The sequence below is a fragment of the Mytilus edulis genome, chromosome 3 (genome assembly GCF_963676685.1).
Source record: "Mytilus edulis chromosome 3, xbMytEdul2.2, whole genome shotgun sequence".
Classification (NCBI taxonomy): domain Eukaryota; kingdom Metazoa; phylum Mollusca; class Bivalvia; order Mytilida; family Mytilidae; genus Mytilus; species Mytilus edulis.
This window is the reverse complement of record NC_092346.1, coordinates 104,943,728-104,971,024: the sequence shown is the minus strand read 5'-3', so window position 1 is coordinate 104,971,024 and position 27,297 is coordinate 104,943,728. Positions and strand designations below refer to the sequence as shown.

Here is a 27,297-nt window from a genome sequence, read left to right as displayed (position 1 = left end):
TGTTATTTTTGTCTGTTGCGGCGCTTCCTCCATCGTTATCATATGCGACGTCACGGCGTCATAAATATAAATTTAGCAAGATTTTGTTCATATTGACCGTCCATATAAATATAAATATAAATATAGCGTCAATATAATTAAAAATATAAACTATGCATCGGATACATAAAATACCTTGGAAACACGTGATCGTAATATCCAATGAAAACAGGAGAATGATACACCATATTATATTACCACATAATAGTGCACCTTGTTTTTTTTAGTAATTACGGAATTTTGATTTAAAATCAGTGTATTGACTTTTTATTGTATCGTATATGACAGCATACTTCGATATTGTGCATTTAATCAGTAAAATCTATTGCAAAGGATTTCAATGATTTTAAATTTATAACTCTTTGATCAATTTGTCTTTTAAATTTGGCCAAACATAATTTAAATTAGACTCTAAACGTTATCAACAGATCTTTAAATCTTTACATTCTATGGAAAATATGAATTTATCGATTGCACCTTGAACACTACGTTTAAAGAGGTAATAATTGGTTCACTGCTCTCTTCGAATTGAAAACAATTCTCATGTCTTAGACCTGGGTACGAAATGAATGTACAACAAACAGTTGTTATGTCTTTACATGATTCAGGCTATCCTATTGTTTAAACATTGTAATTTTCTTTATCATTATGGTAGTAGTTTTATATACCGTTGACATCAGAATATCAGAGACGCACGTTTCTAAAATTATATTTCGGCTTTTAAGTTTATAACATTTTAAGAAGACGGTGATTTTGATTGTTTAATCTCGAGATCATATGTGTGGTTCGGAATTTTGTTAACTTTCAACATTTTCTAACCAAAATCTTCTTCAACAAATTTTGCGATTTTTGAAGAAAAATGTGAGATTAATTATTTGGATTTCTGAAAAATCTACGTACAGACGTACACCGAATAATCAAATATCAAATCTACGTACAGACGTACATCGAATAATCAGATATCAAATCTACGTACAGACGTATACTGAATAATCAGATATCAAATCTACGTACAGACTTACACTGAATAATCAGATATCAAATCTACGTACAGACGTACACCGAATAATCAGATATCAAATCTACGTACAGACGTTCACCGAATAATCAAATATCAAATCTACGTACAGACGTACACTGAATAATCAGATATCAAATCTACGTACAGACGTACACCAAATAATCAGATATCAAATCTACGTACAGACGTACACCGAATAATCAGATATCAAATGCGAGTTGTTTTAGTATTGTGATACTCAACCATTAATATTAATCGCTTTGATATTATTTCGCAATAAAACAAATATTGCAACGCATTAATATATATTGCATATTTAATGATACGTTATCCTAGTATTCAACATGACAAATAATGTAAATGAAACATATTACTTAAAAAAGTCTAGAAAGTTGGATGATGTACACACACAAACTGTATAAGATCTTCTTTCAAGTTAAAAGGTAAAAGAAAGGATAGTTTTTTTAAAATAAATTCTTAATATTTTTGCTATTTATGAATAAGACAGCATGTAACAGGTTAATATTTCCATTTTTTTGTTTTATTCACTGTAAGACGGACACGTACATATGTAAATCAGATGAGTAAAATCCACGCAATAACATGTCGATAAATAAAGTAAACGTCTAGTTTCTGAAACATTTGCTGTAGCACAAACGTTATGTTTTAGTTGGTAGGTATGCTAGATCCGGGCCTGGCTATGCAAACCCGCTTGATTGTCCTTATTGTGGTTGACCGTATACAGGCGGTTGACCATAAGCTTGCTGACCATACTGTTGTTGTCCAACTACTGTGGTGTTAGCACCCGGATGAGTTATAACAGTTCCAACTGTGCCTTTCTTTGCTGTTTAAAAAATTATAATTTTGCAAGTTAATAGTTCTCTTTGATTTGGACTATTACATTATTTTTTATTATAATTGTAACATGTTTTTTATGCTTCAAGACAACTTAAGAAAAAGTAAAATTAACTATATGAATGTGGTATGATATCCAATGAAAACAACTATACACAACAGACCAAAAGACGAGGTGAAATTGACTATAAGTCACCAACAATGAGCAAATGCCATACCGTATAATAAGCTATAAAAGTCCCTGACATGAAATAATTCAAAACAGAAAAAACGAAAACCTGATTAAAGCCTAAAACTGCAGCCTAGTAAATACTTAAAAATATAAATGAAAACAGAACATGACAGACGGCAACCAGTATCTGCCACATCGTGCTTCTGACTTGACACAGACACGTAAATCTTTTACGGGGTTAAACATAACTGTTAAAGTAAATCTCTTCATATCATGGGGCAGTGATGCAATAATGCAACGTAAGATATATAGTTTGTTTTATTCTATGAATTTAACATTTTAGTGTACACATGCTCATCTATCTTATTTCAAAATCTCGAACTATTCCTATTTTTAACACTGTTAATAAAATCATCTCTGACAACGTCATGGCTAAACAAGAAAAAGACAAACAGACAAATACTATCTTTATTAGCTTCAACTAGATTTTTTGAAGAAAACGTCGCATTTAATAATACTCCAAACTCTAGCATATTCCAATTTTTAATATATAGGAATAAATCCATTATAGTAATATATAAATTAACCATTTTGGTGCACAATCGACCTTACTCTTAACAACTTTGATAATCACCTATAATGATCATGGCGTTGTCAGTTTATTTTCGATGTATACGTTTGAATGTGACTCTGGCATCTTTCGCCCCTCTTTAAGATATTTAATAAAACAGTATATGTTGTCTTCTTCTTTTAAAATCATACCAATTAATTAATTTGTTTATTCAATGTTATTCTGCCTGTGCATGTTTAAATATACTTATGGACTTACATCTACAGCAGAGGTATATGAGGACGATGAAAAACACAAGACCAACTATAGCTCCAATGCAGGCTCCGACTATTGTTCTGAAAATAGATAATATTTCACGTTGGGAACATTTTCGAATAATTATTTGAAACATTAGTCAAACAAATGCATTTAAGCGAGTAATAAACCAATTATTGTTTGCAAATTTTCGTTGTAAAACTGCCCTTATCATCATCATCATCATTTAAAGACCATCCAAAAAGCTCAAATATCCATCAGAAAAATGTTTTTGTAGAGAAAAGCAAAAACGGGTCATTACGTGACCTTTATTACATTTCCAATATTATACTAGTATTTGGAAAAGCTATTGTTGAGTATTTTGGTAAAATATCAAATCCCTTACTTTCTGCTTTTTGGTGCCCGTCAACTGTTTTACGTGTGATTGCATATTGAAAGATTGCTATTTAATACTATTAAAAATTTAAAAAAAAATAAAAAATACTGAACTCTGAGATAATTCAAAACGGAAAGTTCTTAATCAAATGGCCAAATCAAATGATAAAACACATCAAACGAATGGTCAGCAAACGTCATATTCCTGACATGGTACAGGCATTCTGAAATGTAGCAAAATGGTAGATTGAACCTGGTTTTATAGCGCTAAAGCTCTCACTTGTACGATAGTCGCATCAAATTTTATTATATTGACAATGATGCGTGAACAAAATGTCCCAAATAGGGGTACAAAACAACATGAACCCCATCAAAAACTGGGGGTGATTTCAGGTGCTCCGGACGAGTAAGCAGATCCTACTCCAAATGTATCACCTGTCGTGTTGCTCATGTTATTACAAAGCCGGTAAATAGTCTTATTAGGTAGGTCACATTCATGAAAAGGCAACGGGATTGTAGTTACGACATAAAGAACATATCCGATAGCATCTGTTTAACGGATATACCATAACTATCAACCAACTTATAAAACCAACTCATGATGGCGTCCTTAAAATTTACGAAGTGATGATTTCAACTTCACCTTTTTGGAACTCCTGGTTGAAAAGGCCACAACTGGGAAGCTGAAATCATCTCTTATGTCGTAAAGTTTAGTTTTCAACCGAACCTAATAGTCAATTTCTATTTATAAGTCATCAGCAAAGGGCAAAATCAAAAGCTCAAACACATCAAACGAATGGATAACTTACCCGTTGATTCGATTATAACAAACCTATCTCGGGTTCATTTTATATGCCTTTCATGTTATCATGATAAATTCATATACTGTTTGTAAAACTATGTATTATTCTTGATAATAATGATATTTTTGTCCCAGGCGGATAACCCTGGCCGTATTGGTCACAACTTTTTGGAACTTTTGGTCCTCGGCGATCTTCAACTTTGTACTTGTTCTGGCTTTCAAACTTTTTTCATCTGAGCATAGTTTTGTGTGGACGTAACGCACATCTGGCGTATAAACATTTTTAACCTGGTACCTTTTGATGACTATTATTCGTTTGTTTTTCTGTCCTATATTTTCTCCCATTTATTTATTGTACCCCTGTCGTGTAATGTTGTCATTTTAATGCTATAATTAACATTGCCATTAAAGCGGAAGGTTTGGCATGCCACAAAACCAGGTTCAACCCACCATTGTTTTCATAAAATGCCCTGTACCAAGTCAGGAAAATGTCCATTGTTACATTATAGTTCGTTTCTGTGTGTGTTACATTTTGGTGTTTCTGTTGTGTCGTAGTTCTCTTATATTTGATACGTTTCTCTCAGTTGTAGTTTGTAAGCCGGTTTGTTTTTTCTCTATCGATTTATGAATTTCGAACAGCGGTATTCTACTGTTGCCTTTATATATCACTTTCTGACTTCCCGTTTTAATTGATATGTGTGTGCCTGCCGTTTATTGTAACTTGATTTCTTTTTTTACTATACTGAATGCTACGGTACATTACATTTGCATACAAAAATCATTGCATTTGTTCGCAGCTTTTGAATACATTTACGCGTATTCATGTACAGTTAAACTCATGTAAATAGATATGTCTTTTAATCGTAATGTTTTTTTCAATCAGGGTATGTTCGTTTCATTATGCACATACACTTATTCCTGGAAATTTATAAACATTGCCATATAAGTGGCCGAATTGGCCATCAAATTAACGAGGTTCAATCCACCATTTTCTACATAAGATAATGAATGTACTAACCACACTATTTATGTATGTGCCTGTCCCAAGTCAGGAGCCTGTAATTCAGTGGTTGTCGTTTGTTTATGTGTTACATATTTGTTTTTCGTTCATTTTTTTACATAAATAAGGCCGTTAGTTTTCTCGTTTGAATTGTTTTACATTGCCTTATCGGGGCCTTTTATAGCTGAATATGCTGTATGGGCTTTGCTCATTGTTGAAGGCCGTACGGTGACCTATAGTTGTTAATGTCTGTGTCATTTTGGTCTTTTGTGGATAGTTGTCTCATTGGCAATCATACCACATCTTCTTTTTTATAAGTCAGGAATATGACAGTTATTATCCATTTGCTTGGTGTGCTTGAACTTTTGATTTTGGCATTTGCTTAGGAAATATTCGTTTTTAATTTTCCTTGGAGTTCGGCATTTTGGTTAATTTCCTTTTTTCTAAATATTTCAAAATGTAAACCCATTAGCACATCTAAGATCAAAAGTACTCATTTTACATTACGCAAAGAGATGAATATTTAAAGCCCAATACACAATGGAAAACATTCTTTTGACACAAAAGTACATGGTTGTGCTGTATAAAATTCGTCATTGTAGTGAGCATTGGTTTCGGGTTGTTTGTGGTATACCAGGAATCTGTGATCCCGAGGATTTGGATATTGCTCTCATTTACAATGTGTAGCAATGAAATATCCCTCATCTTTAGTGTTCAGTCGATACGGAAAATACTTCATCGTGCACTAGTGATTTCTCGTGATTACTGAATATCTTTTAAAAATTTCATATGAAAATATTTGATTTTTGGAGAAGGTCCAGTAAGACCCTTTTTTGGCCCCAAAATATATGTTTTACAAAATTGTTAAAATGTAAACTTTTATTTATTTATTGGAAATTAAAATGCTTCTGCTACAAAAATATGGATTGTTTTTGACAATACAATGTACATATATCGGACAATAGCATCATTTAGTCATGCTAAATTACTAAAATCTTCAATAATTTTGCATTTTTGTTAAATTTTAGACGGTTTCCGCATTTGTGTTCATTCTTAATATTGAAATGTAAGTTGTATTTGATGATAATACATAACATAAATAAAGGTTGAGGATGAACACGGATGCGGCCACTTTCATTTTTGACAAAAACCATCTGAAAAGTGACATTTTTTGGCAGATTTGATAGATTTTTCATATTTAAGCTAAAATCAAAGCGTTTTTAATGAGTGAATCAGTTAAGACCTTTCACATAAACTAATTGAATCAATTGAAATGGACACAGTATTAAAAAGTGTCCAAAATCTTTAGTCAGATGAACCTGAAATTTGAGGACTAAATCGGCCTTTACCGGACCTTCTCCTTTATAAATATGCTCTAAATTCTTAATGACTAGAGTCTTAGATATAGGAAGATGTGGTGTGAGTGGCAATGAGACAACTCTCCATCCAAATAACAATTTAAAAAAAGGTAAACCATTATAGGTCAATGTACGGCCTTCAACACGGAGCCTTGGCTCACACCGAACAACAAGCTATAAAAGGCCCCAAAATTACTAGTGTAAAACCATTCAAACGGGAAAACCAACGGTCTAAGTCTTAATTTATATCTAAATTATCTTAGTTTTACCTTTCTGTATGCACGTAAATTTATTCAAAAGCTTCGCGCAAAGGTAAATGTTTCAAATTAGTGAACATGAAGTTGACAGCTAATGCCCATTCAACAGATAAAAAGACTTTCTTAAGTAATGACCGTACTTCTTACCCAATGGATAAACAGGTTGATGAGCCAGTGCAAACGTATCCATCAGGACAGCACCAATAAGATCCTGAACAAAGGGTATAACCAAGGTAACACGACTGACCTGTAAAAAAACAGTACTACGTGTGGTTAGTAATCAGTCAAAAGATAATTTCTAAATGAGTCTAAATAAAGACATGTTCTTTGAAAATAGTTCAACTCCGTTTGCAGTTAAAACAATCACCCAAAAGATTTTATGGACTTAAACAGAAATTATTTTTTTTACGATTTCAAGGTTATATTATTAGACTATTTGGAAGACATTATAAAATAGTTTACCATGCTCAATACTGTAGAGGGTTGTCTCATTGGTACTTATACCTCATTTTGTTATTTATATCGAAACCCCTGCTATATTTTACACTGAAAGAGATAAAGGATATGACAGATACAGTTAAGTATGCCTCATATCTTGACTTAAGCTCCTGCATACGGAGTATATTTATCAAAATGATACGATATTCTAGGGCTGGTATTTCCTATCATGATTTTTTTAATAGAGGGTTGCTGCTCACAAGAAAGCTAATAAATTAAGAGTTTCAAATAGTGAAGTTGAGGTCATCCCTTCGTCATTTTTACTGACGTAAACACGATTTGGTTGAATATCCGTTTTACTGATTATATCGAATATATTCCTAATGTCGTAGCTACAATCCCGTTCCTTTTTCACCAATATGATCTACCGATTTGACTAATTACCGGCTAGCAAGAGCAACATGTCGAGCATCTGAGATCCCTATCCAACAGCTTTTTATGTGGCTCGTCTTTCTCTTTCTATGTTGCGTTTTGTGTAGTATTGTTTGTTTGTTTGATTTTGTTTAGCCATGGCGTTGTCAGTTTTTCTTTATTTATGAGTTTGAATGACCCTCTTTTGAAATCTTTCTGTTTTTCTTACCTGGTAAAGTTAAACTTATTTATGCTAATCATTAAAACATGGATCAAATTGAAATTGACAAAGTTGCTTTCGTAACTAGGGATTTACCCTGGATTTCTTAGTAATTTGATTTAATTGTAAAATAATTGTTCAATACCATAAATTAGGAATGTGGTCTGAGTTCAAATTTTGGCGAAACAGGCCTAAATACATAATCGATGAAATTTGTATTCAAAGATTGTAAAAAATTCAAAAACTTCGAAAGATTTGTGAAAATATATTCACAGTCTTAACCCATCCAAACAAACAAAAATACATAATTATGAACCTTTTAATAAGATGATGTTAAAACTAATATTGTCAGTGACATTTGTAATGTTTTAATACGTTTTTCATGTGTAGAAAACCGGAGATTGACATATGTATGCAAAAATCATGATTATGCAAAATTATCTCAATTTGTACAAAAGAAATTGAGTAAGTCAGAACAAGTAAAATTTCAATTCCACCAGTCCCAATAAATGATCTTTTAAATGAGATGACCAAACGTGTAACATAGGACCAAACATTTTAAAATTGAATGCTCCTTTCATAACTTCATCTTTAACTTACATTTATAATAGAATAATAGATACAAGTATATTACCCGGTGTTCTAAAGATTGCAAGAGTAACCCCTGTTTTTAAAGCTGGTGAAAATTTCATAGCAACAAATTAAAGACTAATATAAAAAAAAGAAGATGTGGTATGGTTGCCAATGAGAAAACTATCCCCAAAGACCAAAATGACACAGACATTAACAACTATAGGTCACCGTACGGCTTTCAACAATGAGCAAAGCCCATACCGCATAGTCAGCTATAAAAGGCATGTACTTCCTGTTTTATAAAAACTTTTAGAAAAGCATGTTTCAAAACATGTGTATGACTATCTAAAAACGATTAGATCTTTTACAATCTGCACAGTCTGGGTTTCGACAATAACACGCTTGTCAGACTTCCCTTATCAATGTCGTAGATAAATGGATACAGGATATAAATGATGGTAATATCAACTTAGCAGTCCTGTTGGATTTTAAGAAAGCTTTTGATTTACTAGATCATGATATTCTCTGTAAAAGAACTTTAAATTGATGGATTAATGCTGCTGTTTCTTTATTTCAATCGTATTTGAATGAAAGAACTCAACAAGTACAAAATAGTAATGCTTATTCTGAAAAACTGAAAAACAGACACTTTCACTCCGTCCGAGTACTTATTCAAACACTTAAACTGGATGAGAGTTCGAACAGCGAATAAAATATCTCAAGCCCCATCATATCTTACTTATAAGTTTCAGTATGTTTCAGACAGAAATCCATACCCCTTGAGAAATGTTGTTCAAGGAAACCTCATATTCTCTAAATCAAAAACAGAATTGTTAAAAAAATCTTTTATGTATTCTGGACCATTCTTGTGGAATAATTTGCCAATATCGTTAAGAAATATTACAAATGTTAATTCTTTCAAATACAAAATAATAGATAACTTATTAAAATCAACCTAGCTGTATAAATAATATTGAAAACTGATTATGTCATCATGTTTATTTTTTCATAACATTTTATCAAGTTGTATTGAATATTATTATCATACTTGACTTTTTATACTAATGTATGCAATGTATATGTTTGCATTTTGATTGATTTTTCTTGATGAGGGCCTCAGGGAAGATTAGTTATATAGCTAACTGTGTAACCCTCTTAAAATAAAGTATTGTTGTTGTTGTTGATGATGATATATAGAGCCGAACACGCTCCTAGCTAAAACGAAAACAAAACAAACTACGGCATCAAACGTTAAGTAATTGTTTTTGGAGGCCAATGTTGAGACTAAATTACATTAATTCCTGGTTAAACCTGCCTCGTCTATGTCTGTGTCTTTATCAATAAAATATAGCAACATTGTTTGTTATATAGATCTATTGATTGCTTTTGAATCAATTTCAAGCGATATATTATGACAAATATTTCATGCATTTTAAATAAATAGGCAACCAGTAAAGGGCTTGGTTTGTCAGATTAGATATCCCGTACTTGGTAAATCAAGATATGCATACATGTACTAGTTAGAATATAAGTATATCCTTTATTCTTATTTTAAAAGATGAGCTTTGTAAATTAAATACAAAAGACTGTTATAAATTTGGACTTTAAAGCTGAATAGCTTGATATAGAACACTGATTTAAAAAGAAAGATCTTATCTATAGTATTGTTTATTCGACGTGAATCGTATTCAGTATAACTGCACGACATGTTCAACGTGAAAATCAACTAGCAATATTATAATGGTAACTTCCTTGTTATAACACCCATGTCATTGGCTGGTACGGTCTTGTATGATATATTATTGGAAATATCGGGTATCGTTTGGAATTTTTTTAATTCTACCCAATATTTGCACAGAACACTTCAACGAACTTTATAAATTCCAAACAACTAATAACTAACCCTAACCCTGCCGTGTGGAGACAGTAGAGTGCCTCCCCGTGCTTCAGGTTTATGCTCTTATAATATACTAGATTATTGAGTGTGTGTCCGAGCGAAATGTGCGTATTGTTACATTTACTTTTCTACATTGGCTAGAGGTATAGGAGGGTTGAGATCTCATAAACATTTTGAACCCCGCCGCATTTTTGCGCCTGTACCAAGTCAGGAGCCTCTGGCCTTTATTAGTCTTGTATTATTTTAATTTTAGTTTCTTGTGTACAATTTGGAAATTAGTATGGCGTTCATTATCACTGAACTCGTATATATTTGTTTAGGGGCCAGCTGAAGGACGCCTCCGGGTGCGGGAATTTCTCGCTACATTGAAGACCTGTTGGTGACCTTCTGCTGTTGTTTTTTCTGTGGTGGGGTTGTTGTCTCTTTGACACATTCCCCATTTCCATTTTCAATTTTAATAAGAAAAGTTTTCGCAGACTTTTGAAAAAAATGTCTTCTACAATCGAAAAGCAAATTGTCTGTATAAATTCTGTTTTTGACCTTTAAATTTACAAATTTTCTGTCGCTATAACAATTGAAGTTTTCGGAAACGCATTCCTAGCTCTGGATAAAAACAGATAGGTTCAAGTTATAACCCAAAAAAGACATGCAGAGTTGAAAATATAAACACACACGATATTTATAAAATTATCGAATCATTAGAATTACGCTTTACAATTATTCAATGGATTGCAAGAGAAAAACAGAAGAAGTTAATGGCTGCATAAAACAACAACATGTATCACTCTATTTCTTAATTACATAATGTATTATCAATCGAGTTTCAATTTAGCATAAGATTGTGAAAATCGAGACCTCAGAGATATAATTTCAATTTTCGCTGTAACTGCAATTTATACAACCTTATGACATAGTAATTTGATGCGTTTTAAAAACAGCTTCAAGTAGACGAATCTTATAATTATTTGATATCAATTTGGTGAATCCATGGCGCTTTTTCAAAATTGATAGAAAAATATGCAAACGTTAATTTAATATTACAAAGGAGAGTATATTTATTAAAATAATGTTGTGGCTATAAAAGTTGAACGAGCTTCAATTGTAGAAAAATTAATTAATACCAAATTTTCTCTTTATCCTTAGGCGCAGAGTCAATTTTGAATGGGGGGAGGTCCAGGGAGACTGGTAGTGATTGGGGGATTATTTCACTCGGCCCTTGCTCTGGGCCTGACAAGTTCTAAAACTTGCAGGTTTGGAAAATGTGGTTAGTGGTAACGGTGGGGTCTACAGATGGGTGACTCTGGGACCTCCTCCACCTCATCTTATAGAGGGGAGGCCTACACCTGCCAACAGGTGGGGCACTAATAACTGGAGGATTGGTAATACGAGTGTTTTCCCCGGTCACTCCCCATGGTAGGTGGTGGTGTAACCGTGTTTAACTACCAGGGGTTTTATGACACTATGTCAACATAGGTCAGCTGATAGCCATTGTGTATAGGTAATCGGTAGTCACCCTGGCGCCTCAACAAAATATTATAGAATACTCTGTAGCCAAAGCAATGCCACAAAGTAAAAATGTATATTCTAGTCATGAAAATGTAAATACAAGATGGTGTAATAAAATGTATTTTTAATTCAAAGGATTGTTTTTGTATAAGTTGTAAATGAAATACAGAGGATGGAACCTCTACACAAATGAGTATAATATACAGAAAGTCTGTACAGTTTTTTTAATTTTGGTATTTGTGAATTACAATTAACAACACACAAAGAGAGACAACTCTAGTTTAATTTTTTACATTGTTTAGAAAATACGTCAACAACTGTTGATCGTTGTTCTTCTTCTCATTGTTATTCGTTCAGTATTGATATAGGGTCTTCTTATATGAGTATTGCAATTAATAGAGATTATAAAAATTTTATATTTTCAATAATCTGGTTTAATTCAATCGAATATTTGTGTGGGTGCGTGGGTGTTGCAGTCTGTAGCTCATTGCCATATTCGGCATGGCCATAGATGGCGCTCGCAGCTTGAATCAGAATTTTGGAATTTCCGTATCAGCTTGAATTGGAATTTTGGAATTCCCGTATCGGGCACTTGTTAATTTGCTGTCGACTTGAAAGCAGGTGTTTCACAAATTAGTTAAACTATTTAAAACCCGCCCACCCTCCCTATGAGAATAGTTGCTGCTGTTTTTTTTTTATATTTTCAGGCACTTGTTTGATGTATTTGATTGGAATATTATGGTTACCAGTATCCAGGCTGACCTTCATAGTATTGGACCAATACAGGATAATTTCGAATAAACTTGCGTTTCTATGAATTGGACATTTCAGTTATTCAGCACTTTTTAACATATTATGGACTATTGTGATTTAAGCATACAGAATTAATTTTAGATTTTAGTAATTAACAATTTTAATAATTGGAAAGAAAACAAGACACTTTTTAGAAATTAATCATCTTCTACTATCCTTAGGCGCAGAGTCAATTTTGAATGGGGGGAGGTCCAGGGAGACTGGTAGTGATTGGGGGATTATTTCACTCGGCCCTTGCTCTGGGCCTGACAAGTTCTAAAACTTGCAGGTTTGGAAAATGTGGTTAGTGGTAACGGTGGGGTCTACAGATGGGTGACTCTGGGACCTCCTCCACCTCATCTTATAGAGGGGAGGCCTACACCTGCCAACAGGTGGGGCACTAATAACTGGAGCATTGGTAATACGAGTGTTTTCCCCGGTCACTCCCCATGGTAGGTGGTGGTGTAACCGTGTTTAACTACCAGGGGTTTTATGACACTATGTCAACATAGGTCAGCTGATAGCCATTGTGTATAGGTAATCGGTAGTCACCCTGGCGCCTCAACAAAATATTATAGAATACTCTGTAGCCAAAGCAATGCCACAAAGTAAAAATGTATATTCTAGTCATGAAAATGTAAATACAAGTTGGTGTAATAAAATGTATTTTTAATTCAAAGGATTGTTTTTGTATAAGTTGTAAATGAAATACAGAGGATGGAACCTCTACACAAATGAGTATAATATACAGAAAGTCTGTACAGTTTTTTAATTTTGGTATTTGTGAATTACAATTAACAACACACAAAGAGAGACAACTCTAGTTTAATTTTTTACATGGTTTAGAAAATACGTCAACAACTGTTGATCGTTGTTCTTCTTCTCATTGTTATTCGTTCAGTATTGATATAGGGTCTTCTTATATGAGTATTGCAATTAATAGAGATTATAAAAATTTTATATTTTCAATAATCTGGTTTAATTCAATCGAATATTTGTGTGGGTGCGTGGGTGTTGCAGTCTGTAGCTCATTGCCATATTCGGCATGGCCATAGATGGCGCTCGCAGCTTGAATCAGAATTTTGGAATTTCCGTATCAGCTTGAATTAGAATTTTGGAATTCCCGTATCGGGCACTTGTTAATTTGCTGTCGACTTGAAAGCAGGTGTTTCACAAATTAGTTAAACTATTTAAAACCCGCCCACCCTCCCTATGAGAATAGTTGCTGCTGTTTTTGTTTTATATTTTCAGGCACTTGTTTGATGTATTTGATTGGAATATTATGGTTACCAGTATCCAGGCTGACCTTCATAGTATTGGACCAATACAGGATAATTTCGAATAAACTTGCGTTTCTATGAATTGGACATTTCAGTTATTCAGCACTTTTTAACATATTATGGATTATTGTGATTTAAGCATACAGAATTAATTTTAGATTTTAGTAATTAACAATTTTAATAATTGGAAAGAAAACAAGACACTTTTTAGAAATTAATCATCTTCTACTATCCTTAGGCGCAGAGTCAATTTTGAATGGGGGGAGGTCCAGGGAGACTGGTAGTGATTGGGGGATTATTTCACTCGGCCCTTGCTCTGGGCCTGACAAGTTCTAAAACTTGCAGGTTTGGAAAATGTGGTTAGTGGTAACGGTGGGGTCTACAGATGGGTGACTCTGGGACCTCCTCCACCCCATCTTATAGAGGGGAGGCCTACACCTGCCAACAGGTGGGGCACTAATAACTGGAGGATTGGTAATACGAGTGTTTTCCCCGGTCACTCCCCATGGTAGGTGGTGGTGTAACCGTGTTTAACTACCAGGGGTTTTATGATACTATGTCAACATAGGTCAGCTGATAGCCATTGTGTATAGGTAATCGGTAGTCACCCTGGCGCCTCAACAAAATATTATAGAATACTCTGTAGCCAAAGCAATGCCACAAAGTAAAAATGTATATTCTAGTCATGAAAATGTAAATACAAGTTGGTGTAATAAAATGTATTTTTAATTCAAAGGATTGTTTTTGTATAAGTTGTAAATGAAATACAGAGGATGGAACCTCTACACAAATGAGTATAATATACAGAAAGTCTGTACAGTTTTTTTTAATTTTGGTATTTGTGAATTACAATTAACAACACACAAAGAGAGACAACTCTAGTTTAATTTTTTACATTGTTTAGAAAATACGTCAACAACTGTTGATCGTTGTTCTTCTTCTCATTGTTATTCGTTCAGTATTGATATAGGGTCTTCTTATATGAGTATTGCAATTAATAGAGATTATAAAAATTTTATATTTTCAATAATCTGGTTTAATTCAATCGAATATTTGTGTGGGTGCGTGGGTGTTGCAGTCTGTAGCTCATTGCCATATTCGGCATGGCCATAGATGGCGCTCGCAGCTTGAATCAGAATTTTGGAATTTCCGTATCAGCTTGAATTAGAATTTTGGAATTCCCGTATCGGGCACTTGTTAATTTGCTGTCGACTTGAAAGCAGGTGTTTCACAAATTAGTTAAACTATTTAAAACCCGCCCACCCTCCCTATGAGAATAGTTGCTGCTGTTTTTGTTTTATATTTTCAGGCACTTGTTTGATGTATTTGATTGGAATATTATGGTTACCAGTATCCAGGCTGACCTTCATAGTATTGGACCAATACAGGATAATTTCGAATAAACTTGCGTTTCTATGAATTGGACATTTCAGTTATTCAGCACTTTTTAACATATTATGGATTATTGTGATTTAAGCATACAGAATTAATTTTAGATTTTAGTAATTAACAATTTTAATAATTGGAAAGAAAACAAGACACTTTTTAGAAATTAATCATCTTCTACTATCCTTAGGCGCAGAGTCAATTTTGAATGGGGGGAGGTCCAGGGAGACTGGTAGTGATTGGGGGATTATTTCACTCGGCCCTTGCTCTGGGCCTGACAAGTTCTAAAACTTGCAGGTTTGGAAAATGTGGTTAGTGGTAACGGTGGGGTCTACAGATGGGTGACTCTGGGACCTCCTCCACCTCATCTTATAGAGGGGAGGCCTACACCTGCCAACAGGTGGGGCACTAATAACTGGAGGATTGGTAATACGAGTGTTTTCCCCGGTCACTCCCCATGGTAGGTGGTGGTGTAACCGTGTTTAACTACCAGGGGTTTTATGACACTATGTCAACATAGGTCAGCTGATAGCCATTGTGTATAGGTAATCGGTAGTCACCCTGGCGCCTCAACAAAATATTATAGAATACTCTGTAGCCAAAGCAATGCCACAAAGTAAAAATGTATATTCTTGTCATGAAAATGTAAATACAAGTTGGTGTAATAAAATGTATTTTTAATTCAAAGGATTGTTTTTGTATAAGTTGTAAATGAAATACAGAGGATGGAACCTCTACACAAATGAGTATAATATACAGAAAGTCTGTACAGTTTTTTTTAATTTTGGTATTTGTGAATTACAATTAACAACACACAAAGAGAGACAACTCTAGTTTAATTTTTTACATTGTTTAGAAAATACGTCAACAACTGTTGATCGTTGTTCTTCTTCTCATTGTTATTCGTTCAGTATTGATATAGGGTCTTCTTATATGAGTATTGCAATTAATAGAGATTATAAAAATTTTATATTTTCAATAATCTGGTTTAATTCAATCGAATATTTGTGTGGGTGCGTGGGTGTTGCAGTCTGTAGCTCATTGCCATATTCGGCATGGCCATAGATGGCGCTCGCAGCTTGAATCAGAATTTTGGAATTTCCGTATCAGCTTGAATTAGAATTTTGGAATTCCCGTATCGGGCACTTGTTAATTTGCTGTCGACTTGAAAGCAGGTGTTTCACAAATTAGTTAAACTATTTAAAACCCGCCCACCCTCCCTATGAGAATAGTTGCTGCTGTTTTTGTTTTATATTTTCAGGCACTTGTTTGATGTATTTGATTGGAATATTATGGTTACCAGTATCCAGGCTGACCTTCATAGTATTGGACCAATACAGGATAATTTCGAATAAACTTGCGTTTCTATGAATTGGACATTTCAGTTATTCAGCACTTTTTAACATATTATGGACTATTGTGATTTAAGCATACAGAATTAATTTTAGATTTTAGTAATTAACAATTTTAATAATTGGAAAGAAAACAAGACACTTTTTAGAAATTAATCATCTTCTACTATCCTTAGGCGCAGAGTCAATTTTGAATGGGGGGAGGTCCAGGGAGACTGGTAGTGATTGGGGGATTATTTCACTCGGCCCTTGCTCTGGGCCTGACAAGTTCTAAAACTTGCAGGTTTGGAAAATGTGGTTAGTGGTAACGGTGGGGTCTACAGATGGGTGACTCTGGGACCTCCTCCACCTCATCTTATAGAGGGGAGGCCTACACCTGCCAACAGGTGGGGCACTAATAACTGGAGCATTGGTAATACGAGTGTTTTCCCCGGTCACTCCCCATGGTAGGTGGTGGTGTAACCGTGTTTAACTACCAGGGGTTTTATGACACTATGTCAACATAGGTCAGCTGATAGCCATTGTGTATAGGTAATCGGTAGTCACCCTGGCGCCTCAACAAAATATTATAGAATACTCTGTAGCCAAAGCAATGCCACAAAGTAAAAATGTATATTCTAGTCATGAAAATGTAAATACAAGTTGGTGTAATAAAATGTATTTTTAATTCAAAGGATTGTTTTTGTATAAGTTGTAAATGAAATACAGAGGATGGAACCTCTACACAAATGAGTATAATATACAGAAAGTCTGTACAGTTTTTTAATTTTGGTATTTGTGAATTACAATTAACAACACACAAAGAGAGACAACTCTAGTTTAATTTTTTACATGGTTTAGAAAATACGTCAACAACTGTTGATCGTTGTTCTTCTTCTCATTGTTATTCGTTCAGTATTGATATAGGGTCTTCTTATATGAGTATTGCAATTAAATCATTTATAAATATTAAATACAATAAACCTGAGAGCACACCTCCTTGTTGATTGACAATAACTGCACTTTTCGTATTATAATGACAGTCATTTATTAATAACCATAGTTTACCATTTACACCAAGTTTAAACAGTTTGTACATTAAACCTATCCTCCATACCGTATCAAAAGCTTTCCTGCTATCCAGGAATGCTACAAAAAGTTTACTAAATAATTCAATATTATGAAATATAGTTTCATGTAAATTAAAGGATGCAGTAAGACATCCGAGATATTTCTGAAAGCCTTGCTGCTGAGGGTTCGGAAAGACACTTCCATCAAAGACATATAACAACAATCTTGACTTAATAACATGCTCAAACACTTTGAGAACACATGGAAGTAACGTGATTGGTCGGTAACTGTCCGGTGAAGTCTTCGGTTTATTGTTGCCTTTAAATAAAGGAACAAGGAGACCTAGTTTCCATCCATTAGGGATACGACCTTTACTCACAACAAGATTGAATAACGATGTTAAGCATCGGACTAAAGTATGTCCACCATACAACAGATGTTCATGTTGAATTTTGTCATGGCCACTAGCTTTTCTACGCTTCAAGAGTTTAATTATACCATCGACTTCACTTTCTTTGATAATACCACCTGGTAAATACACGTTTTGTTCATAACAACATTTTAATATTTTATTGTAATCAAGTTCAATTTGTTGTCTCGTGTCATTATCATACATTTCATCACTGTCCGGCTGGTAGAGTTTCGAAAAGTAGTCCATAAATGCATTAGCGATGCTCTCGGGAGTGTTGCATATATTATCATCATGGATTATTTCAGGATAAATTTTGGACGAGACAGCTTTATTACGTTTAATAAGTTTCCAAAAAAGACGGATATCGCATGCAGCTGCCTTATTAATGTCATCGTTAGTTTGTTGTATATATTGTTCATACGCAGCCTGTTGTATATTTCGGAATTCGTGTTTTGCTCTCTTGTATAACTTATATGAATCATAATGCATACCTCTAGGGCGACCATCAATAACCCAAACTTTTCGTAATGTTCGTTCCTTCTCGTGGGCAATCTTATATATAATTAACACCAGATGTCCAATACGGTTTAGTAAAAGGATTAAAACTGCACTTGGGGACTGTTTTATCCGCTGCAGCATGTAAAATAGTCACCATATCGTTGTATAAAGTATCAATATCTGTATTATCCGAGTCCATTTTCTTTATCAGAATTTGTAACGGTTCGTGTAAAAATTGTTTATACAGTTCGATTTGATCGTCCGTTATTTTATGCCATGCAGTAACTTATTTTCTGTGCGATACAACATTTAATTATGATAATAAGACATTACAAATATATCCCAGCAAATGCACATCTAGCTATTCTAAACTAAATACTATGTAGAACGTGTTGTAACTTTGAAGTTACTCTGATCACCTCGATACAAATTATCCAGGTATCGGACTTATATACCCCACCCGTATTCCCGCCTATGAAATGCTCGTGCAGTACTCACTAAAGACTTATATAGATAATATCCAAACAGTTCTTCAAACTTGTTTTACAAACTTGTTCTACAAACCACAGTGACTAAAGACAGAAATAGATAAGCATGATAAGGTAAAAACCCAAATATAATGGAATAGAAATCAATGTTTTCCCATACTTTAATATACCGACAGTTTTAAAGAATGTAATGTGCTCAACTATGACTCTATGACACATTCATAGCGAAAGTTGGAAAAAAAAACGTGATGAAAGAAATGGTAAATTTTCTAAATGGTGTGGAGACAATTGTCTGACAACTAATGAAACTATTTATGAGTTTGACCGTCCCTCTGGTATCTTATTGTTTGTTATATGCAGATGACCTTGTGTTTATATCTTAATCAGAGTCTGGCTTACAACAATGTTTAGACAAACTCAACACTTACTGCGATAAGTGAAATTTAACTGTAAATCGAAACAAAACTAATGTTATGAGATTTAATTAATAAGGTAAAGTCCTTAAAATAAATTAAATGAACACACAGTTGATTTGACCAATGAATATGAATATTTGGGTATTTTATTTAAGCTCTGAGGAATTTTCACTTATGCTGTTACATCTGTGCAAAAAAGCTTCAAAGGCAATGTTTTGCATTAGAAAGCCTTTTTTCTCAGATAAACTTAATATTTATCCACATTTAAAAATGTTTTAAAGTTGTTTAAACCTATACTACTTTATTGCAGTGAAATATGGGCACTTGATATGTTAGTTAAAGATAATTCACGTCTTGAATGAAGATATTTGTCTTTTATACCATCAAAATTTCAAATACAATTGCTAAATATCTTTGGGTGTAAATACAGCTGCAGTAAACACAGCAGTTTTAGCAGAAATAGGTATGTTTCCTATTGCTATTGATGCTGTAATGGCTTCTGTTGGATATTGGTGCCATTTGATGAATGCAAGAAAAGACGGGTATGCTTCAACTGCCTATAAATGTAGTTTAAATTTAAATAATGGTTTTGCGGTCAAATAAAAAAAATGCTCTTTCAAAAATAGGTTTTAATCATATATGGGAACATAAAAATACTTTCAGCACAAAATTCCTTTTTAATGCTGTAGATAAAAAAATAGCTGAAAGATATATAATTTTTTGGAAAGACAGTCTTTTAAACGACCAAAATAGCCCTAATAGAATCAAACTAAGAACATACAGAAAATTAAAAAAAGAATACAAATTAGAATTTTTTTTATTAATAGATTTAGATCAAATTTTATAAAAATGAGGATAAGTAATAGTTATCTAAATATTGAACAGGGTTGACACCGAAAATTACCTTTGGCAAACAGATTATGTCCTATCTGTAAAAAGCAGGTAGAAGATGAATATCATTTTGCTTTAGAATGTCAAATTGTAGAAGAATGTAGGCAAAAACTTTTTCAGGAAGTAGATAGTATAGTTCCAGATTTCACCAAAATGTCTGAAGAGAAATAAATTGCATTTATGTTTACATTTAATGAGTATGACATAACTAAAATTATTGTAAAGGGAGTTTTATATGTTTTAAGAAATAGCCTAGCTGATAAGAAAAACTAGTCAATGTAACAAAGTGATGACTATTTTATATTTTTCTTATAGTATTTGTTATGATATATTTTATAACAATTGCATTATAAATTTTTATAATTGTACTTTCAAATTTGCAAAAGTATCACCTCCTCCAAAACATCTAAATATAGTCTCATAGAATATGAATGTTGTTTAAATTTAAATATTATATGTTTGTTATGATTGTCATGTTTGTCTTGGTAACAATCCAAAATTTGGATTTTACACCAATAAAATGATTTGATTTAAATTGGTATCTTTCGCCTCCTTTTAATGAAGATAAGAGTGACGCTGTAAAGTTATAATCAACCTCTGTACCTAAATCTGAAGTATTTTAGGGTAAACATTGTTTTATAAATTTTCTGGTAATTGTTCTTATCTTAGTCTTAAACAAGCATTTATATATTGATTATTACATTGATACAAGTGGATTATCAGATTTATCCAATCGAGATAGTTAAATTATAATTATCTATTTTAAAGTCCGAACCTCGGCGAGGACTTTAAAATTTATAATTCAACTATCGTGATAGGATAAATCCGATAATCCACGCGTTACTAAAATGTATGTAATAATCTGTTTCTCTAATGATTAAAAGATAAATTTCTAAACCAAAATTCCCTTCGAGTGCCTTCCACTTCCCACAAAGTTGTCAATTTAATTAACACCTGTCAGAACATTTTGTTAAATTCAGGGAGCTGAGAAAGGTTATGACCCTTTGACTCAGCCAATCATCTTCTGAGATCACCGGCAACACACGTTGATTAAATTTTTTTATTCAATTGGTTCGGAAAGGGATATATTTCCATAGAATTAGAGAAACTATAATATTAAATTATGGATATAACACTTCTTTTGACTTATTATATATCAGCAGAGAAACTCTATCATCCTCAATATGTATTTTTACTTTCTTACATTGACATGTGTACTTAATTCCATGTAGTGTATATGAAAATATATGTTTTCTTATTCGTTGTAAGTTCATTCACATTCTTTTGTTTGACTTGAGGCCCTAGTACGAAATGCTGATAAGTGTGATGTCACAGACTTTAAAGCTATTTAATTGTTTGGGAGGGGGGATTTCGTGTTCAGAAATCAATACAAATCAATTTGAAAAACTTTGGTGAAAACATTTCATTTAAGTTAAAGCGACTTCTGTTAAGTGTGAAAATTAGGTAAAGAACGGAAAATATAGAATTCCGGTTCAAAATATTTTATATATAAATAGGGAACTGCCTTCACTTCCAGAGAATCGGAGATCACCCATAGACTCGTTTGGGGTGTGTTTCTCAGTCTTTATTTTTGCTTTTTATACTGTGTTTACTGTATTTATTTGAAGATTTTTATGATCATATGAATTAAGGAATGTATTTTCCTGATGTTAGCTATAATCTCTGTGTTTGTCTTTGGTACTTTTTGTTTTGGTTAATCATCTTTTCAAAACTGGTATAAGTTTAGTTTTTCATTCAAATAATTTGATACCGATCATGATTATAAGTTTTTAAAAGCATCCTGTCAATAACATTTTATAACCCTTTAACCTGCTATAAAGAATTTCAGTGATTTAAATTTGTTAATCTATGATGCGACTGTCATACAAGTGAGAGGTTCAGCGCTATAAAACCAGATTAAATCCACCATTTTCTAAATTTGAAAATGTCTGTACCAAGTCAAGAATATGACAGTTGTTAACTTGTCCATTCGTTTGATGTGTTTTATCCTTTGATTTTTTTTTTCCATTTGATAATAAACTTTTCGTTTTGAATTTTCCTCGGAGATCAGTACTTTTATGATTTTACTTTTTGATCATTGTATCTTTTTACAGTATTACTCTGAACATTATTAACAGGTCTCTAAGTCTTCCAAATTGTATAGCAACTTTGAACTTTTAGTATCGATAGCACCTTGAACATTCCATTAAATGAGAATCTTTTCGATTTGAAAATAATTTTATAGCTGTCTTAAAGATGGGTACCAAAAACTTTGTTATGGCTTTATATGATTCAAGGTATCCTATTGTTACAATATTGTATTTTCTTTTAAATCAAATTAAATGGATGTTTTATACACACTCCGTTGTTATCAGAATATCGGAATAAAGGCAACAGTAGTATATCGCTGTTCAAAACTCATAAATCTATGGACAAAAAACAAAATCGGGGTAACAAACTAAAACTGAGGGAAACTCATTAGATATTAGAGGAAAACAACGACACAACAGTACGCACGTTTTGTAGAATTATACATCGGCTTTCAAGTTTATGACATTATATTTGTGGTTCTTGACATTTTGTTAATATTTACTCATCAAAGTCTACTTTACATAATTTTGCTAATTTTGAAGAAAGAACAAAATTACCAAATTAATTATTTGGATTTCAGGAAAATCTGCGTACAGAAGTACAGTGTATGTTTCCGATAAGTATTGTTTTACTAACCCAATCATCGGGATATTAATCTCATTGATAAAATCTTGAAATCAAATATTGTAATGCATAAATTTATCTTGCATATTTGATAAAACGTTATCTTAGTATACAACATGTCAGATAATGTAAATCAAGCATATTACACAAGAGGTCAAATATATCAACATGTTATAACCATGAGTTGTAATTCACTGGGTCGATATCTTTGCTGGTGGACTATCAGTCCCGGAGGGTATCGTCAGCTCAGTAGTCAGTACTTCTTCGGTGGTGACATGATTTAACAAACTTTACTAAAATTATCCGTTTATAAATTTTGAAATTATTAAGAAACTAAGGTTTCAACTCCCTCATGAAAAGTTAGCTTTAGATTAATTTGGCTATTTATTTTAGGTATTTTTGACATATAGCTCTTCAAAGGTTTCGGTACTTTTTCATCTTCGGATTTCAAAGTTTGGCTTTAAGCGTTCCCGATGAAGTAAATGCAGGAAAGAGATTCGGACGCAAGAAATTATTAAACGTGTTGTTTTCAATTTGTTAGTAACTTGTGTTAGACCAACTCATACAAAGTCTCATATCCAACCTCAAAAGCATGACTTACATAATAAGTAACGACAATAGTAATATACACTACAAACCAGTAACAGTCTGAAATGGCTTATATCTGTACTCGACTGAACCGATTTTTACTCGACCAGTCTGAATTGGTCTGAATTTTAATACATTACGCGACCCTAGACTTAATCGTATTCGACTGTACTGTTTTGTACTCGACCCTTATCTTTGACATTCAAAATAGTTTGAGGTATTACTCGACCAGTCTGAAACAGTCTTAACCCGTTCTCGACCTGCACTCGACCTATTTGTTCAGTCTTAATCGTACTCGACTAAATGTCTGAACAATACTCGACTAAATTTCTGAACAATACTCGACCTGTCTGAACCATACTTGACCAAATAATCCCGACTTTTTTTTAAAATCTTAATTGTTACCCGAATAAATCTATTTTTAATTTTCATAACAACAGCCACAATAAAATAAAGATATAAATATATATATAAAATTAGATTTTTTCATCCTTACATGATTCTCAGATTTATCAAATAGAGAAGATTAAATTCCTTTACCTAAAAACTAAACTTTTACCCTCATGCACAGCTCTGATTTCTTTCACGGATTTGGCTACACCTTTTTGGACCTTTTGGATTATAGCTCTTCGTCTTCGAAACATTTTTTTTAAATCTCAGAATATGATCAAGATTCTTTGATAGAAAGTCATTGAATTTTCATTTCAATATAATGAAGTATTTTTAAGATGCTTGGATAGCAATTTGAATAGAGAGAACATAATTTTGTTAATAAAACATCTTCATTCTATACATTTATTGTCAAAGGGTAGCTTGTTTGAATCTAACCTACTTTACACAGTTCTCAAACCAGAGCTTACTTTGGAAGTATATCTATATTCGGTTATAGCTATATTAGCAGGGTTGATTTTTTTCTTAGGGATAACATCAATTTACTCAATTTTCTTTGTAATTTATATACTAGTAGTAACATGGATATCGTTTTGGGGGCCTTTATAGTTTGTTGTTCAGTGTGAGCCAATGCTCCGTGTTGAAGACCGTACTTTGGCCTATGATGGTTTACTTTTACGAATAGTGACTTAGATGGAGATTTTTCATTTTGGCACTCATACCACATCTTCTTATATTATTCTGCTCATTATTAGTCAATGATATGATATAATTATTCAAGCATTTTACTTTGCAATGACTACAAAGGTGATAAATTTTAATATATACAGCCTCCTCCATTAATAACTACTGTTTCCTTTGAATCTTAAATAAGAAATAAGATAAAACAAATGTTTGCGTTATAACGCAAAGGTTTGCGTTTTAACGCAAAGGTTTGCATTATATCGCAAAGGTTTACGTTTTAACGCAAAAGTATGCGTTATTTCGCAAAGGTTTGCGTTACAACGCAAACATAGGAAGAAAAATTTAAAAAAAAAAAGTGTGTGGCGCTAATACGCTTCCGTAAAAGTTATTTATAATGATTTTATAAATTCATTGTTTTACAAAACAAAGGTGTCATTTTTGAAAGTTGCTTTATTTACTATTTTACAGGTATAAGTATTTCATTATAAAAACAAAAAATCACCTCATTATTTACTTTACTCAACTGACACCGTAAATCTATATTAGGCGAATTAAGTTTAAATGATTAAAATTGTCCAGTATTAAATAATAAAATATATCTGAAAGATTCAAAATTTTTGAATGACATTGAAAATATGAGTCACAATTCAATTTTGAGATAATTTGATCAGTTTGTTTTATCTTTTTTTTTTAAATGTTATATATATGGTGTTACGGTAAGATTATGTTTATTGTGAAATTTGGTTTAAATGCTAAATAAAATTAATTTATAATTTGTTATTGTTGTCTAAATTTCCACTTCCTAAATTGAAAAAAGTACAATGTATAGATACAAAAGAAATGGTCTAAGTTGGTTAAAACCTGATCGAATATTGTTCAGACGAGGTCGAGGATGGTTCAGACTATGTCGAGTATGGTTTAGACTAGGTCAAGTATGGTTCAGACTATGTCGAGTATGGTTCAGACTAAGTAAGGCATGGTTTAGACGCATTTAAACTGGTTACGTACAAGTTCAGACTATGAAGTATGGTTAAGACTACAGTCGAGTTTTATCTAGTAAATTTCAGACCAATTCAGACTGGTTGAGTAAAGTTCAGTACAGTTGAGTACAGATATTTCAGACTTTTACTGGTTTGTAGTGATACCGCTGTTCAATAGTTATAAATCGATTGAGAGAAAATAAAACTGTGTTATGAAATATTTGTCAAGCTTTAAACGATTATCCAGATTAAGAAAATGTATAACCGATTGAATATTTTTCTCCCTAATCAAATTCTTGTAAATATCAAACCACTCTTAACTGTTTTGTATAAGGGACAATTTAAGAGGAGTTGTCATTTACCATCTCCTATGTCACTACAAGGTTTGCAGGATCTTTTATTTCTTATTTCGTTGGTTTTAACTCCCTGTTTAATAGGAAGAGATTTATCACAATTTGAATATTACAGCTCATGTTAGCTTTTATGTCAAATGATGAGCAACTATCAAATAGAAATCAAATTGAAAAAATATATATAAGCAAATATTTTGATACTATACAATCTCATGTGTTGTTTAAAACTTGTGAGATAGTTATATACCTTATCACAGTTTGAGTCAAAACGACGAATAATGAATTTGTCAGCTAATGTATTTATTTTTATAATAATAATAAATTCTTTATTTAAAGAGGGTAACTCAATTAGAAAAATTCTAATTTTCATTGAGGCCCTCAAACAAAATACATGCATACAGTTAACATTGATACATTAAATTACAATATATATTACTAGTATATACAACAATTCAATCACTAAAATATACAAAGGGTAATAAATGACAATATTTGATATAGTTTTGTTAGAGAAAAACAAATTATTTGACTTGCATATAATTTTCAAGAAAATGATTATAACTATGTTTCTTGAATAATTCCACATTAGGACATTTTTTTATTTCGAGTGGTAAATTATTCCATACTTTGGTTGCAGAGTAATGAAAAGATTTTTTATAAAAATTTGTATTTGGCCTTGGAACAAAAAGATCATTATTAGAGACAGATCGTAGGTTGTGGCGTTGCACATCATCAATATTTAGAATTGCTAAGTAATCAGGTGTTAGCCCATTTACAATTTTATACATTAAAATTGATTGTTGGTATTTTATTCTTTTGGTAAAAGATAGCCATTTTAAAGAAGAAAACATGAAATTAGATGGAATAGAAATATCGCATTCCAGTATAATTCTTGCTACTCTTTTTTGAATTTTTATGATTCTATCTGAATCTTTTTGTAATAAATTTCCCCAAACTGAACTACAATAGTCTATATATGGTAGAATATATGCATTATAAAATAGTTGCCTTGTGTGTATTGGCAAATATACTTTAATTTTATATAAAAGTGATACTTTAGAAGAGATTATTTTACATACACGATCAACATGATCTTCCCAGCTTAAATTTTCATCAATGTCAATTCCAAGTAATTTGAAAGAATGGACATTCTCAATACATGTTTCGTTGACGGTAATGCATAATTCTGATAGTTGTTTAAGTTTTGGTTTTGAACCCAATTTCATACACTTAGTTTTTTGTGCATTGATTTTCATACTGTTATTGTTACAC

The 27,297-nt window shown here is 32.5% G+C and overlaps 1 protein-coding gene across 1 annotated transcript in view; it reads right to left on the bottom strand.

Moving 5' to 3' along the window:
- Window positions 1-1,363: 1,363 nt before the first annotated feature.
- LOC139514722 (uncharacterized) overlaps window positions 1,364-27,297 on the bottom strand; it is a 50,485-nt gene continuing 24,551 nt past the window's right edge. The window contains exons 2-4 of the mRNA XM_071304327.1: window positions 6,853-6,952; window positions 2,917-2,993; window positions 1,364-1,904 (exon numbers count right to left, since the gene is read on the bottom strand). Of these exons, the coding sequence (XP_071160428.1) occupies window positions 1,783-1,904; window positions 2,917-2,993; window positions 6,853-6,952 (299 nt within the window). The 3' untranslated portion in view covers window positions 1,364-1,782. The remainder of the gene's footprint in view (window positions 1,905-2,916; window positions 2,994-6,852; window positions 6,953-27,297) is intronic.